At 43.1% G+C, this 17250-nt stretch overlaps 1 protein-coding gene across 1 annotated transcript in view; it reads left to right on the top strand.

The window, feature by feature from the left end:
• The first annotated feature begins 2725 nt into the window (after positions 1–2725).
• TMC3 (transmembrane channel like 3) overlaps positions 2726–17250 on the top strand; it is a 53444-nt gene continuing 38919 nt past the window's right edge. Inside the window, exons 1-4 of the mRNA XM_070775994.1 lie at positions 2726–2881; positions 4741–4887; positions 10349–10424; positions 14098–14179. Coding sequence (XP_070632095.1) covers positions 2793–2881; positions 4741–4887; positions 10349–10424; positions 14098–14179 — 394 coding nt within the window. The 5' untranslated portion in view covers positions 2726–2792. The remainder of the gene's footprint in view (positions 2882–4740; positions 4888–10348; positions 10425–14097; positions 14180–17250) is intronic.

Here is a 17250-nt window from a genome sequence, read left to right as displayed (position 1 = left end):
ACTGTCCGGTGGACTCAAAAAGAATTTTAAAAATCAGGAGAAGGAAACCATAAAAAGACCACACACACATCGGAGCACATTAAAGCTCATTCTACCAATATTCAAAAAACACATCATAATTTGTTTTAATAAATCCCTGTAGAATCCTTTAAAATTTGCTATCGTTACCTTTTCCTATCTCTCTAAATGACAGAGGAAGCTGGCGGAATACAATCCACGGGGTCGCAAAGTTGGACACGATTGAGTGACTAACACTTTCAATTTCACCCCTCTAAAAACACAAATATATATATACATGTGTATATATATATAGTCGCTCAGTCGTGTTCGACTCTTTGTGACCCCATGGACTGTAGCCGGCGAGGTTCCTCTGTCCATGGGATTTCCCAGGCAAGAACAGTGGAATGGATTGCCGTTTCCTAAAAAAAAAAAAAACCACACACAAACCAACCAACAGAAGCAATTCTACTATATATGCCATTTTGTCCATTTGATAAACACAGATTTTATCTAGTATTACTAGGTGGACTATCAGGTCAAATGACCTCAGGGAGATTGACAGACAGGTGACCAGATGTCACAAGGCCACAAGTCCATCTTGAGTGAGGGCCAGCTCTGGTGCCCAGGCCTCTGTTTCATTCCCAGACCCTGAGCCCGGGGATCTAAACACCTGTCTGGCAGCCCCTGAACCCCAAGATCCCAGGCTAGGGTTCTGGCTTTGTTTGTCAGACCCATGCATGACAGACAGAAAGAGGAATCTAATGACTTGCTAATAAATGAATAAAAGAATGCATGAATGCAGTCCCCCTCCTAAGCCCCAAGCCTGGAGTTGCTAGCAGATTTCCTTTCTGCCCGGTTGTCTAGTGCTTGGCCCATTCCATGACTCAGGTGTCTCTAGTGTACTGACAATGCAGAGTCTTCAACAGAAAGGGCCTTTTCTAGTTCAGTTCAACCAACCTTACTGCAAGCAAATAATTTCTTGTGTCAATTTTTTTTTTAAATGGAGGTTTATGTGGTGAAACTATTGGAAAGTCCTGGACTTATAGATGAATTCAAAAGTTAAAGAATTCATCTTGTTTGAAAGAAACAAATCTAATATGGAGTTAGATTTATTCTTCCCTATTACACGAACAGGGACAAGTTTCTTACCCTCTCTAAGTTACTTTCTTGATGTGCATTTGTGCTAAGTCACTTCAGTCATGTCTGACTCTGTGCGACAGCATGAACTGTAGCCCACCAGGCCGCTCTGTCCATGGGATTCTCCAGGCAAGAATACTGGAGTGGGTTGCTATTTCCTTCTCCAGGGGATCTTCCCGACCCAAGGATGGAACCTGCATCTCTCATGTCTCCTGCAGTGGTAGGCAGGTTCTCTACCACTAGCACCACCTGGAAAGCCCACTTTTTGGATAGTTTTTTTTTGACTGCACCGCATGGCATGTGGGATCTAATTCCCCGACTTGGGATCAAACCTGCATCCCCTGCACTGGAACCATGGAGTCTTAACCACTGGACCACCAGGGAAGTCCCCTCTAGTTACTTTTAAATGGTGTAGGGGGGAAATGTATAGATAAAAATCAAGCAAATGTGACAAAACGTTAGCAATTGGTGGGTCTAGGTTATGAGTATACAGTACTTGTATGCTTTGTATTGTTCTATCAACATTTCTGTAGGTTTGACTTTTTTCAAAACAGAAAAATTAAGCTGAGAATAGTGGTAGTGGTAAAGAGTGGTAAAGTAGAGCTAGTGGTAAAGAAACCGCCTGTCAATGCAGGAGACGTAAGAGACACTTCTCCTATGAGAAGTGTTCTCTGGGAGTTCAGTCTCTGGGGGCAAGATCCCCTGGTAAAGAAACCGCCTGTCAATGCAGGAGACGTAAGAGACACTTCTCTTATGAGAAGTGTTCTCTGGGAGTTCAGTCTCTGGGGCAAGATCCCCTGGAGGAGGGCAGGGCAACCCACTCCAGTATTCTTTCTGGAGAATCCCATAGACAGAGAAGCCTGGCAGGCTACCATCCAAGGGGTCACAAAGAATCGCAGGTGACTGAAGTGACAGCGCACACAAGGGAGGAGGCATGGTTCATTATTGCAAAGTCTTGGTGTAGGAGTCCTTTGTTCCCAGATAGATCAAGTATTCTATAGATCTCCAACAGGAGAAACTGTTCTCTGTTCTGCAACTTTTCATCTCTATAGGAATGGAAAAGTGTTACACCCTTAAAGGTCAGAGCCTTGAGAATGGGCTCTCCTGTGTATTTCAAGCTATAGGCAACATTCTTAACACAATAGAATACAAAGGTTAAAATAAAAGAAATGATTTAATATGGAGTCAGATTTATTTTTCCCATTACATGGACACGACAAGATTCTTACTGTCTCTAAACTTTTTTATTGATAATTAAAAAACTAAACAAACAAGCTATGCCTTGCATCCTCCCTAAATATTTTCTGAACACCAGTCATGGTAACAGATATAAAGTGCTTTGCAAACAGCAGAGCCCTTTCTGGCACAAGGGGTCACCCACGTGATTATTTGGGCAGCACCAAGTGGTCTTAGATCACCTGGTCAAGCCTCTTGCCTTTGGCTGTCTTAACTCCAGCCAGTCTCTGCTGCTACAGCCACCTTAACATGCATATGCATGAGTGGCTTCCTGGCTTCTCTGCTCACAGCATCACTGCAGACGCACAGTCCTGCTCCTGAGAACTGGAGGGCAGAGCAACTCGCACAGCAGACTCCTGCCTGCCTGCTTCTCAGCGCCCTGCCCACCTCTCCTGATCCCTGGCAGCCAGCTGGCTCCCATGAAACCACCGAAGGCATCCCAGCGTTTTAGAAGCATCCGGAGAAATGCCAACCAGCACTACTTCTATCAGGAGTCCCTGCTGCTCAGGTGAGCCGTCCCGCCCATCCACTGTGCAGTGAAGGCAGGTGTGTGAGGAGGAAAAGCCTGGGTCCCCCTTGCTTGCATCTCTCCAGAGGACCAAGTGCCCATCTTCCTGGGTTCTCCTTCAGAATAAGCTCAGAAACTCCTTTATCCAGGTCTTCATCCGTCAAGGAAGACAGCCTCAGCCATGGGCACAGAGGGTAGTGTCTACCTGCTTCTGATCAGCATCAAAAAGCTTATACCCCAACCTGCCTTTATTGCTGGCCAAACCCACAGTCGTGCTTTATCTGTTTTCTCTTCTCTTTTACTCCATCAGCAATATCAAGAGAGAGCTGATGTATCGAGAGTAACAGACAATACATCTGTCATAATAAATGAGGTTTCTGTTGGAATATAGACTAGTTAGAAGTGGGGGAGTGTTACTTGAATTTGTTAAACATTTACAAAGATATATTAAAACCTCCATAAATTCAGAGAAGCTGGAGAAAATTCTCCTTGGAGTAAGTAAAAACAACCTGAATTAGAAAAAACAAAGGAATTATTTCCCCTTACCTTTAAGTGCTTCCTTGAAGAAATAGCCATAGCACAATACTCTTTATCCCCTCCTGAAAAGTTGCTTTACGGTACATGTGTCCTTTTGAATTAAGCACAGGAAGCTCAGCTCAGGTGCTCTGTGATGATCTACAAGGATGGGTGGGTTGGGGCCGGGGGCACGGGGCACGGTCCAATGGGGAGGGGATATATTCTATACTTTAAGCTGATTCACTTCATTGTAGAGCAGAAACCGTTATGGAGTCCAAGCTGACTCTGCTTGCCAAACGCCAGCCCAATGAATCTGAGAGAGGAGGGGTTGAGGCAAGGAACAGATTTTAACTGAGGAGAGTGGGCTATCGGAGAAGATGGCAGGCTAGTGCCTCAAAATAACCATCTAGTTACGACTTGGTTGCCAGGTCCTTTCCTTGATCAGAGATGGGGGGAAGTGAGGAAACAAAAGTAAAAAGACTTCAATCCTTACAAATATCCTCTAGAATGGCAAGCCTCAGGCAGGGGGATGTGTTAGTTTCACTTCCTTGCAGTCTTTCACAGGTGGGCGGCTCAGGCAGGCCATTATGTATGTTTAATAACAAAAAAGGGTTAAAGTCACAGAGGCAGTTCCAACATAAATTCAAAATTAACCTTTCCCAGTTACAAAACTAACACAACATTGTAAAGCAATTATATTCCAATAGATAAAAAATATGTAACATTACAGAAAACAATTTGCATTAGAATTAGTGTATTCATTTTCACTGGGAATAAATGTTGCTACACTTTGGAAAGTTGTTCTCCTTAGAGAGTAACTAATATCCTGAAATATTTGCCTGTGTAAATTTGTTTAGCTAATTTGTTCACAGAAACGGCTGCCTGTTTCCCATCCTTATCTCAGATTTCAAATGAATCCAAGCAGGAGTGCGGCCTGGGGGTGCTCTCTAGATGAGATAGTTTGGTTTTTATTTATTTTACATCCAGAATTAGGGGGCAGGAGGAGTCCTTTCTTTATGCTTTGCCACCAAAGATGCTGCTCTTCAGGAATCCTACATAAGTACTTTCTTGGTTCCTTTGACGACAGCTTCTGATAGCATCTTTTATCCTTCGAAGCTTTTGTTTTTCACTGACCCATCAAAGTCAGTGAATGTGTTCCAGTGGCTGCTAACACTACTGGATTCTCTCTCCAACACCCCAGATCCCTCTCCTCTTCTTCCACACACACCAGCTTCATACAGATGACCCCCAGAGAGCAAGAGGCTGAACTTACCCAGGGCAAAATCTTGGCGGGAAGTAATTCTACTAATCCGATTTCCTCCTTAATGCCCTGATCCATTCAGCAACTTGGAGGACAGCTTTACTGCGGATGAAACGGGGGACAGCCATGATCCAGAACAAATCTTTCAGAACATACAGTTCCAGAAAGATCTCATGGCAAACATTCGCTGTCGACCCTGGACCATGGGGCAGAAGCTGAGGGCGCTGAGGTAAGGGCCCCAATAGCACCAGGTGGTTATTGCAAGAGCGTGTGTGCTAATCTGCTTCAGCCCTGTTTGACTCTTTGTGACCTCAAGAACTGTAGCCTGCTAGGCTCCTCTGTCCATGGGATTCTCCAGGCAAGAATACTGGAGAGGGTTGCCAAGGCCTTCTCCAGAAATCAACTCTATTTCAAAAAAACACAAAGGGTCGTGTAGGGACTTGACTGGTGGTCCAGTGGCTGGGACTTTGCCTTCCAAGCAGAGGCTGTGGGTTCCTTCCCTGGTCAAGGAGCGAAGATCCCACTGCATTGGGGCCAAAAAAAACCCCCAAACAGAAGCAATATTGTAACATATTAATAAAGTTTTAAAAAATGGTCCACATCAAAAAAAAAAAAAATCTAAGTCATGTATTCTATCAGAATTTTGAAAAGCATACAGAAACTCTGATGATTAATGATTATCTGAACTGTAAGAGGGTGAGTCTTTTTTAACCTGCGGGGAGAGCAAAGCAAATGATAACTTTTCAGTCAGGATTCAAGGAATGAACCAGGCGTTCCTCCGTAAGTGTAGCCAGGGCTCTGAGACGCCGATACCAGGGAGGCCCAGGCCAGCCATCAATCTCTCGGAGAACAGCTCGCCCTTCAAGACCTGCATTTGTCATCCCCTGTCACCTGTCTCCTCCCTGTCACCTGTCTCCTCCCAATTACCTTGAGAAACTACTGGAGCATTACTCCAGTAATTGGACCTGCGGAGACTCACCAGATCTATGGAAGGCAGAGAGAGCAGTGGACCCTGACTGCTCTGGGCCGAGGGAGTGTTGCTGAGGCAGAGAAATCAGGGAACTCCAGCCTTGGGTTTGGACCTACAGCCACCTATCTGGGAGGACAGAGCATGTATTTGTTACCTGTAGAGAGGCTGGGCTGTGACGAGGCCTGGGTTAGGAACTGTCCCCACTGCTGTTACTGACCAGGGTTCTTGGCATCCTTCAGTTCAGTTCAGTCGCTCAGTCGTGTCCAACTCTTTGTAACCCCATGGACCATAGCACGCCAGGCCTCCCTGTCCATCACCAGCTCCCAGAGTTTACCCAAACTCATGTCCGTTGAGTCGGTGATGCCATCCAACCATCTCATCCTCTGTCATCCCCTTCTCCTCCTGCCTTCGATATATCCCAGCATCAGGGTCTTTTCAAATGAGTCAGCTCTTCGCATCAGGTGGCCAAAATATTGAGGTTTCAGTTTCAACATCAGTTCTTCCAATGAACACTCAGGACTGATCTCCTTTAGAATGGACTAGTTGGATCTCCTTGTAGTCCAAGGGACTCTCAAGAGTCTTTTCCAACACCACAGTTCAAAAGCATCAATTCTTTGGCACTCAGCTTTCTTCACAGTCCAAATCTCACATCCATACATGACTACTGGAAAAACCATAGCCTTGACTAGACGGACCTTTGTTGGCAAAGTAATGTGTCTGCTTTTTAATATGCTGTCTAAGTTGGTCATAACTTTCCTTCCAAGGAGCAAGTGTCTTTTAATTTCATGGCTGCAGTCACCATCTGCAGTGATTTTCGAGCCCCCCAAAATAAAGTCTGCCACTGTTTCCACTCTTTCCCCATCTATTTGCCATGAAATGATGGGACCGGATGCCATGATCTTAGTTCTCTGAATGTTGAGTTTGAAGCCAACTTTTTCACTCTCCTCTTTCACTTTATCAAGAGGCTCTTTTGTTCTTCTTCACTTTCTGCCATAAGGGTGGTGTCATCTGCATATTTGAGGTTATTGATGTTTCTCCTGGCAATCTTGATTCCAACTTGTGCTTCATCCAGCCCAGCGTTTCTCATGATGTACTCTGCATATAAATTAAATAAGCAGGGTGACAATATACAGTCTTGACGTACTCTTTTTCCTATTTGGAACCAGTCTATTGTTCCATGTCCAGTTCAAACTGTTGCTTCCTGACCTGCATACAGATTTCTCAGGAGGCAGGTCAGGTGGTCTGGTATTCTCATCTCTTTCAGAATTTTCCACAGTTTATTGTGATCCACACAGTCAAAGGCTTTGGCATAGTCAATAAAGCAGAAATAGATGTTTTTCTGGAACTCTCTTGCTTTTTCAATGATCCAATGGATGTTGGCAATTTAATCTCTGGTTCCTCTGCCTATTCTAAAACCAGCTTGAACATCTGGAAGTTCATGGTTCACGGATTGCTGAAGCCTGGCTTGGAGAATTTTGAGCATTACTTTACTAGCATGTGAGATGAGTGCAATTGCGTGGTAGTTTGAGCATTCTTTAGCACTGCTTTTCTTTGTGGTTGGAATGAAAACTGACCTTTTCCAGTCCTGTGGCCACTGCTGAGTTTTCCAAATTTGCTGGCATATTGAGTGCAGCACTTTCACAGCATCATCTTTTAGGATTTGAAATAGCTCAACTGGAATTCCATCACCTCCACTAGCTTTGTTCATAGTGATGCTTCCTAAGGCCCACTTGACTTCACATTCCAGGATATCTGGCTCTAGGTGAGTGATCACACCATCGTGATTATCTGGGTTGTGAAGATCTTTTTTGTACAGTTCTTCTGTGTATTCTTGTCACCTCTTCTTAATATCTTCTGCTTCTGTTAGGTCCATACCATTTTGGTCCTTTATTGTGCCCGTCTTTGCATGAAATGTTCTCTTGGTATCTCTAATTTTCTTGAAGAGATCTCTAGTCTTTCCCATTCTGTTGTTTTCCTCTATTTCTTTGCACTGATCACTGAGGAAGACTTTCTTATCTCTCTTTGTTATTCTTTGGAACTCTGCATTCAGATGGGTATATCTTTCCTTTTCTCCTTCGCTTTTCACTTCTCTTCTTTTCACGGCTATTTGTAAGGCCTCCTCAGACAGCCATTTGCTTTTCTGCTTTTCTTTTTCTTGGGGATGGTCTTGATCCCTGTCTCCTGTACAATATCACGAATGTTCGTTCATAGTTCATCAGACACTCTATCTATCAGATCTAGGCCCTTAAATCTATTCCACTGCCTAATCGTAAAGGATTTGATTTAGGTCATACCTGAATGGTCTAGTGGTTTTCCCTACTTTCTTCAATTTAAGCCGGAATTTGGTAATAAAGAGTTCATGATCTGAGCCACAGTCAGCTCCCAGTCTTGTTTTGCTGACTGTATAGAGCTTCTCCATGTTTGGCTGCAAAAAATATAATCAATCTGATTTTGGTGTTGGCCATCTGGTGATGTCCATGTGTAGAGTCTTCTCTAGTATTGTTGGAAGAGGGTGTTTGCTATGACCAGTGTGTTCTGTTGGCAAAACTCTATTAACCTTTGCCCTGCTTCATTCTGTACTCCAAGGCCAAATTTGCCTGTTACTCCAGGTGTTACTTGACTTCCTACTTTTGCATTCCAGTCCCCTCTAATGAAAAGGACATCTTTTTTGGAGTGTTAGTTCTAAAAGGTCTTATAGGTCTTCATAGAACTGTTCAACTTCAGCTTCTTCAGCATTACTGGTCAGGGCATAGACGTGGATTAACGTGATATTGGATGGTTTGCCTTGGAAACAAACAGAGATCATTCTGTCAGTTTTGAGACTGCATCCAAGTACTGCATTTTGGATGCTTTTGTTGACTATGATGGCCACTGCATTTCTTCTAATGGATTCTTGCCCACAGTAGTAGATATAATGGTCATCTGAGTTCAATTCACCCATTCTAGTCCATTTTAGTTCACTGATTCCTAAAATGTTGATGTTCACTCTTGCCATCTCCTGTTTGATCACTTCCAATTTGCTTTATTCATGGATCTAACATTCCAGGTTCCTATGTAATATTGCTCTTTATAGCATCGGACCTTGCTTCCATCACCAGTCACGTCCACAACTGGCTGTTGGCCTCCTTAATCAATAGAAATTAACCAGAGGTCAGACAAGAAATTCAGACGAGGCTTTATTGGGGTCCCTGCTGCAGCAGGGAGGAACAAGAACAGATAACAGGTTCCCTTGTTTGCCAGCTCATTGAAGCAGGGTGGGGTGTACAAGTTTGTTCCTTACATGCAGTGAGGGTAGGGTGTGTTCAGGGGTCAGGCTGGAGGGGTGGCTTAGGTGGTCTGCCCACCCTGAGGTGGTGCTGTGTGCAGGGGGCATGCATAGTACCCTGCTTTTGTTCCTGACTCTTCAGAAGTGACAGTTTGGGTTTTGGTCTCTTTTTATCTTATTGTCCATAATTTGCCTCAACTGTGCGTGCAGGCAGTTCTTTTTAGTTTCTTTGTATTTTGTTGCCTGGGAGGTGTGTCCAGGTGCACACACTACAGGAAAGGGTCCCAGGTCCCAGCCTGGCTCACTGCTGCCTTGGCCCCCTACTCAGTCCTTACACACCCACCCTCTCCCATGGTTGCTTCAGTTCTGTCATCCTTATTAGCTAATGGGCTATTCCAGGGGAACAACTGTATTTTATGCACCTCTGTGTTCCACTGTACTTGACCTAAACAGGTATGCAGAAAGTCGCTTGCATGGAAAATGTAATGAATGAATTGGGAGAATAGCATACACTACCATGTGTAAAAAGATATCTAGTGGGAAGCTCCACTGCTGTAACACAGAGCTCAGCTGGGTGCTCTGTGATGACCTAGAGGGGTCGGATGGGGATGTGGAGGGAGGTATAAGAGGGAAGGGATATATGTATGCATACAGCTGATTCACATCATTGAACAGCAGAAACTAACACAACATCATAAAGCACCTATATCCCAATCAGAAAAGAAAAAAATTGACCTAAAATTTTATAATGAATGAATGAAATGAAATGAATTATTATTTTCGCTGATATAGGCCCCGTCTGTTGTTGGTGTTCAGTCGTTAAGTAACGTTTGACGTGACTCATGGACTGCAGCACACCAGGCTCTTCTGTCCTCCACTGTCTCCCAGAGTTTGCTCAAATTTATGTCCATTGAATTGGTGATGCCATCTAACTATCTTATCCTCTGCCACCCTCTTCTCCTTTTGCCTTCAGTCTTCCTCAGCAACAAGGTCTTTTCCAGTGAGTCAGCTGTTCTCACCAGGTGGCCAAAGTACTGGAGCTTCAGCTTCAGCTTCAGTCCTTCCAATGAATATTCAGGTTTATTTCTTTTAGGATTGACTGGTTTGATCTACAACTGACTGGAAAGATTGAGGGCAGGAGGGAAAGGGTGTGGCAGAGGATGAGATGTTTGGATGGCATCACCGACTCAATGGACCTGAGTCTGAGTGAACTCTGGGAGATAGTGCAGTACAGGGGAGCCTGGCATGCTGCAGTCCTTGGGGTCTCGAAGAGTCAGACACGACTTAGAGACTGAACAACAACTGGTTGTCAAAAGTTAGAAAACGCAAGATTTGCATAAGCGCATCTCTTCTCCACTGTTTGGCTATCTATTCCTACTGCACATTCACATGTGTTGCTGAGATTACCCGGGTGATAAACTTGTGCTCACCACCATGTTTTTGTTCTTTTCTCAGGCGAGCAAAGGATATTGTGCTGAAGTTTGAAGGGCGGTTGACCAGGACTCGAGGCTACCAAGCGGCGGGTGCCGAGGTAAAGAGCATACACACGCAGGTGCCCACTCTTCCTCTGGTCCCCTAGCCCAGGCAGTTGTAATTAACCTTGCACTTGCTGTACTATATGGGTTATAAACGTCCCTCATTAATAGTTGTTGAACAGTATGGTGAGCTCGAAGGTCCGAGTTTCCCAAAACTTGCATTTGAAGTCCCAGTGACGTCACTTAACAAATTATGCTTCCCGGAGGAAGCCCAACTCATCAGAAAAAGGAGATCTTCCCTTGGGAGAATGATCTGGCCTCTTTCCCAAGTGAAGCCCACTTACATGTGTGGGTTTTCTGCACTGTATTTCATCTAATAAGAAAGTTGCAGGCGTATTCCAATGCTCACTTTATAATACAGTGCTAGATTATTGCTTGTTACTTTTCCTATCCAGTTACTGACCATTGAACTTTAGTATACATGAAAGTATCTATTAATAAAGACATTCCAATAATTTTCATAAATACTTCAAAAACAATGAAAAAAATTATTTCTTCCACTCTAATCCTCTACTTTCCATAGTATCTTTTGGTGGGGGATAAAGTAGATAAGAGTAACTTTTACTGCTTTGCTAGTATCTTTCTTTAAACTTCACATTTCAGTCATTGGATATATAATTTTCACATCAGACTAATTGTGTTGTTATTGTTTAGTCACTAACTCGTGTCCAACTCTTTGCAGTCCCATAGACTGTGGCCACCAGGGTCTTCTGTCCATGGAATTTCCCAGGCAAGAATATTGGAGTGGGTTGCCATTTCCTTCTCCAGGGGATCTTCCCAACCCAGGGATTGAACCCACTGTTCCTGCATTGGCAGGTGAATTCTTTACCATCTGAGCCACCAGGGAAGCCCCAGAGTAATTATAGTATACAAATACTTTTGTCTTGCTTTCTTTTTTTCAGGTAACACCATAACAAGGATTTTTCTCCATGTTGCTGTTTTATTTTTCACCATGTTTTTGTACTTATTGTTTTCGATGACTCTGTAATATTCCATCAGGAAGATGTATGTTAATTTAATTAGTTACTTGCCCGCTGGTGATATTTAAATAGCTTCTAATTTTTCATTAGTGTAAACAGACCTGCAAAGATTGTCTTTGTACAGATGGCTTTTCCAGTCTTTTAAAAGTCTTTTTTCTAGGCTACATGTCAAAACTATGACCTCTGTAGAAAAAAGGATGATCCATGTTTTTTGGTTCTTGATAAATATTAATCAACTGTTTTCCAAAAGCATTTACCATCCACTATGAAGACAGCAGATTTTTTCATTCTGACACTTTGGTTCTTCCCCTCCTCATTCATAACATCATTTCTCTACCCCTTTTTTTTTCGGGGTTAACTTTATTCATTCTTATATCTCATATGATAGTGATCAATGATTGTGTCTTTTTTATTGGAATATAATTGCTTTACAATGTTGTATTAATTTCTGCTGTACAACAAAGTGAATCAACTATATATGTGTATATATATCCCCTCCCATCCACCCTTATCCCTCCTCTCGGGTCATCACAGAGCACCAGGTTGAACCCCCTGTGCTATACAACGTCTTCTCACTAGCTACCTATTTTATGCATGGTAGTATATATATATCAATCCCAGTCTCCCAGTTTGTCCCACCCATCTCCCCCCGCCATGTCCACATGTCCCTTCTCTACAAGTATGTCTATATTTCTGCCTGGGAAATAGGTTCATCTGTACCATTTTTCTAGATTCCATACATATGCATTAGTATATGATATTTGCTTTTCTTTTGCTGATTCAGTTCAGTTGCTTAGTTGTGTCTGATTCTTTGCGACCCCATGGACTGCAGCATGCCAGGCCTTCCTGTCCATCACCAACTCCCAGAGCTTGCTCAAACTCATGTCCATTAAGTCAGTGATGCCATCCAACCATTTTATTCTCTGTCCTCCCCTTCTCCTCCTGCCTTCAATCTTTCCCAGCATCAGGGTCTTTTCCAATGAATCAGTTCTTCACATCAGGTGACCAAAGTATTGGAGTTTCAGCTTCAACATCGGTCCTTCCAATGAATATTCAGAACTGATTTCCTTTAGGATTGACTGGTTGGATCTCCTTGCAGTCCAAGGGACTCTCAAGAGTCTTCTCCAACACCACAGTTCAAAAACATCAATTCTTCGGTGCTCAGCTTTCTTTATACTACAACTCTCACATCCATACATGACCACTGGAAAAACCATAGCCTTGAGTAGACAGACATTTGTTGGCAAAGTAACGTCTATGCTTTTTAATATGCTGTCTAGGTTGGTCACAGCTTTTCTTCTAAGGAGTAAGCGTCTTTTCATTTCATGGCTTCAGTCACCATATGCAGTGATTTTGGAGCCCAAAATAAAGTCTGACACTGTTTCCACTGTTTCCCCATCTATTTGCCATGAAGTGATGGGACCAGATGCCATGTTCTTAGTTTTCTGAATGTTGAGTTTCAAGCCAACTTTTTCACTCTCCTCTTTCACTTTCATCAAGAGGCTCTTTAGTTCTTTGCTTTCTGCCATAAGGCTGGTGTCATCTGCATAGAGGTTATTGATATTTCTCCCAGTAATCTTGATTGCAGCTTGTGCTTCTTCCAGCCCAGCATTTCTTTTGATGTACTCTGCATATAAGTTAAATAAGCAGGGTGACAAAATACAGCCTTGATGTACTTTCTTTCTGACTTACTTCCCTCTATATGACAGACTTTAGGTCCATCCACATATCTCCAAATGACCCAATTTTGTTCCTTTTAATGGCTGAGTGATAGTCCATCTTACATACATTAATGTACATTGTATATACATTGCATTCAGAATTAAATCCAGACTCCTTCCTCTGACCCACCAGATCAGCCATTTCCTACATTTTGACCTCCTCTCATTCCTTTCTTCTTATTCTTTCCTGTAAAATGCCCAGCTAATGCTAACCCACAGGCTTCTCCTAGCTATTCTCCCTTTCTGGTAGCTCCTCTAAGGACTAATTATTTTTTGAACTATTGATTAATTTTCATTCACATCTCAGCTCATGTATGACCTCCCCAGATAGACCTTCCTTGACCCTTTGTTTCAAAAAGCTATCCCCCAGTTCTAATGAGTTGAATTCTTCGTTGTTTCCTCCCTTCTACCTGGATGCAAACTCCATACCAGCTGATACCTCACACATCTTGCTCATGATTTGTATCCGAGGTATTGGAAACACAATGTAGGTGGTCAGTACACACTCTGGATGGACAGATTGTTCATAAGCTATGATACATGTTGTTAGTACACATCTGTTCCCAATGATCTTAGAAGCCTTACCAAATCTCAATAACCCAGGCCTGAAATTAGGACCCATTTCTTCCTTGGTTTTGCTTAATTTTGTGTTCACTTTGCTCTTAAAAGTCTTCCCTGGTGGCCCAGATGGTACAGTCTGCCTGCAATGAAAGAGACCTGGATTTGATTCCTGGGCCGGGATGATCCCCTGGAAAAGGGAATGGCAACCCACTCCAGTATTCTTGCCTAGAGAATCCCATGGACAGAGGATCCTGGTGGCTACAGATCACCGGCTTGAAAAGTCGGACACAGCTGAGCGACTGAGCATGCCCGCTGGGAGCCTCACCCCCATGTAGGACCTGGGCTCCACACAATCACTGCCACCATCATGAATGTCAAGTCCTCTAATCCTGCTCCCTTCTCTCTAGCTGTGGCGGAAGTTTGCTCGCCTGGCTTGTAACTTCGTGGTCATCTTCATCCCCTGGGAAATGAGGATAAAGAAAATCGAAAGTAAGTGCTGGCGCTTGGAGGAGTAGGGTGGGAGGTGGTGCTGGTGGGCAGCCAGCAGTGAGGTCTGAGATGGGTCTGGGGTGAACTGGTTCCTACACTGGGCAGTCAGGGCCCTTGTACACACAGTGCTGACTGAGGCTGCCCAGGGGTCTATAGAGGTGGGAGACATAGTGTTTGTCTCTGCCACCTCCCAGGATAAAAACAGCCCCACATTCCTCTGGAGCTCTGTCAGTTCTCTGTCAGTTCATGCCTTATATAATATACAATATTATATAATATTGTATATTGTATAATATATATTGTATATATATTATATACATATATATATATAATCAGTAATCTTGATTGAAGCTTGTGCTTCATCCAGCCCAGCATTTCTCATGATGTACTCTGCATATAAGTTAAATAAGCAGGGTGACAATATGCAGCCTTGACTTACTCCTTTCCCTATTTGGAACTAGTCTGTTTTTCTATGTCCAGTTCTAACTGTTTCTTCTTGACCTGCATACAGATTTCTCAGAAGTCAGGTCAGGTGATCTGGTATTCCCATCTCTTGAAGAATTTTCCACAGTTTATTGTGATCCACACAGTCAAAGGCTTTGGCATAATCAGTAAAGCAGAAGTAGATGATTTTCTAGAACTCTCTTGCCTTTTTGATGATGCAACGGATGTTGGCAATTTGATTTCTGGTTCCTCTGCCTTTTCTAAATCCAGCTTGAAATCTGGAAGTTCATGGTTCATGTACTGTTGAAGCCTGGGTAGGAGAATTTTGAGCATTACTTTGCTAGCATGTGAGATGAGTGCAGTTCTTCAGTAGTCTGAACATTCTTTGGCATTGCCTTTCCTTGGGATTGGAATGAAAACTGACGTTTTCCAGTCCTGTGGCCACTGCTGAGTTTTCCAAATTTGCTGGCATATTGAGTGCAGCACTTTCACAACATCATCTTTCAGGATTTGAAATAGCTCAACTGCAATTCCATCACCTCCACTAGCTTTGTTCGTAGTCATGTTTCCTAAGGCCCACTTGACTTTGCATTCCAGGATGTCTGGCTCTTGGTGAGTGATCACACCATCATGCTTATCTGGGTCATGAAGATATTTTTTTGTACAGTTCTTCTGTGTATTCTTGCCACCTCTTCTTCTTAATATCTTCTGCTTCTGTTAGGTCCATACCATTTCTGTCCTTTATTGTGCCTATCTTTGCATGAAACGTTCCTTTGGTATCTCTAATTTTCTTGAAGAGATCTCCAGTCTTTCCCATTCTATTGTTTTCCTCTATTTCTTTGCATTGATCACTGAGGAAGACTTTCTTATATCTTCTTGCTCTTCTTTGGAACTTTGCATTCAAATGGGTATATTTTTCCTTTTCTCCTTTGCCTTTCACTTCTTTTCTTTTCACAGCTATTTGTAAGGCCTCCTCAGACAACCATTTTGCCTTTTTGTATTTCTTTTTCTTGGGTATGGTCTTCATCACTGTCTCCTGTACAGTGTCACAAACCTCCATCCGTAGTTCTTCAGGCACTTTGTCTATCAGATCTAATCCCTTGGATCTGTTTGTCACTTCCACTGTATAATCATAAGGGATTTGATTTAAATAGGAAACCATGAGGGAATAAAAAGAAATACAAGTACTGTGATGTGAGAATGGAAGCCTGTCAAATTCTGAAAGTAAAGAAGGAATCACCCAGGAACATACTGTTATATTTAACTACACATAAAAGAAATTTTATGTACATAAAAAATAGAGGTAAAAGTTAGATTACAAATTGAGGAGGGGAAAAGCATTTTTAACATTTAAGTGATATTAATCCCTTTCATACCAGTGGTAGAAATGTCAATTGGGATGCTATTTCTAGGGGAAAGTGGTAATTTGAACCAAACATCTTCAAAATCTTTATACTGTTTGATAGAACCCTTCTATTCCCTAACAACCAGAGAAAAGAGTAGCCACAACAAAATCAAACACACTTGATTCCCTTCCCAGATCCCTTTACTTGTCTGGTCCACCCTTTTTCAGCTGTTCTGAGCACTGGCTGCTATGACTTCTGGCCGCTCCCTTCTCTCGAGGATTAGTCTTGGCCCACATTGTTCCAGATGTTGGGCAGACATCACCTGCTCCCCCAGCCCCACTGGAGAGCCTACAGGTGATGACTAAGGGGTATTCAAGTCTAGCTTCTTGTTCAAAGTGGAACCAACACTATGATGAAACTTGCCCTCCAGAGCTCCCCATGGGATTAGGCTAAGCCAGGTTCAAGTTGAGACCACATTTTTGCTCAGCTCTTTCCCCTGACCTCCTCTGACCCACTTTCTCTTGAGATTGCTTCCTCAATATATTGTGTTCAGTTCAGTTCAGTCGATCAGTCATGTCCGACTCTTTGCCACCCCATGGACTGCAGCATGCCAGGCTTCCCTGTCCATCACCAACACCTAGAGCTTGCTCAAACTCATGTCCATCAAGTCAGTGATGCCATCCCACTATCTCATCCTCTGTCGTCCCCTTCTCCTTCTGCCTTCAATCTTTCCCAGCATCAGGGTCTTTTCCAGTGAGTCAGTTCTTCCCATCAGGTGGCCAAAGTATTGGAGTTTCAGCTTTAGCATCAGTCTTTCCAATGAATATTCAGGACTGCTTTCCTTTAGGATGGACTAGTTGGATCTCTTTGCAGTCCGAGGGACTCTCAAGAGCCTTCTCCAATACCACAGTTCAAAACATCAACACTTCAGCGCTCAGCTTTCTTGATAGTTCAACTCTCACATCCATACATGACTACTGGAAAAACCATAGCTTTGACTAGATGGACCTTTTTTGGTAAAGTAATATCTCTGCTTTTTAATAGGCTGTCTAGGTTGGTCATAGCTTTTCTTCCAAGGAGCAAGCGTCTTTTAATTTAATGGCAGCACTCACCGTCTGCAGTGATTTTGGAGTCAAAAAAAAAGAAAACCTCTCACTGCTTCCCCATCTATTTGCCATGAAGTGATGGAACCAGATGCCATATCTTAGTTTTCTGAATGTTGAGTTTTAAGCTAACTTTTCACCCTCTTTCGCTTTCATCAAGAGTCTCTTTAGTTCTTCT

The sequence above is a fragment of the Bos indicus genome, chromosome 21, assembly GCF_029378745.1.
Source record: "Bos indicus isolate NIAB-ARS_2022 breed Sahiwal x Tharparkar chromosome 21, NIAB-ARS_B.indTharparkar_mat_pri_1.0, whole genome shotgun sequence".
In the NCBI taxonomy this organism is placed as follows: domain Eukaryota; kingdom Metazoa; phylum Chordata; class Mammalia; order Artiodactyla; family Bovidae; genus Bos; species Bos indicus.
The sequence above is the reverse complement of the archived record's forward strand: the minus strand, read 5'-3'. Positions and strand labels throughout refer to the sequence as shown.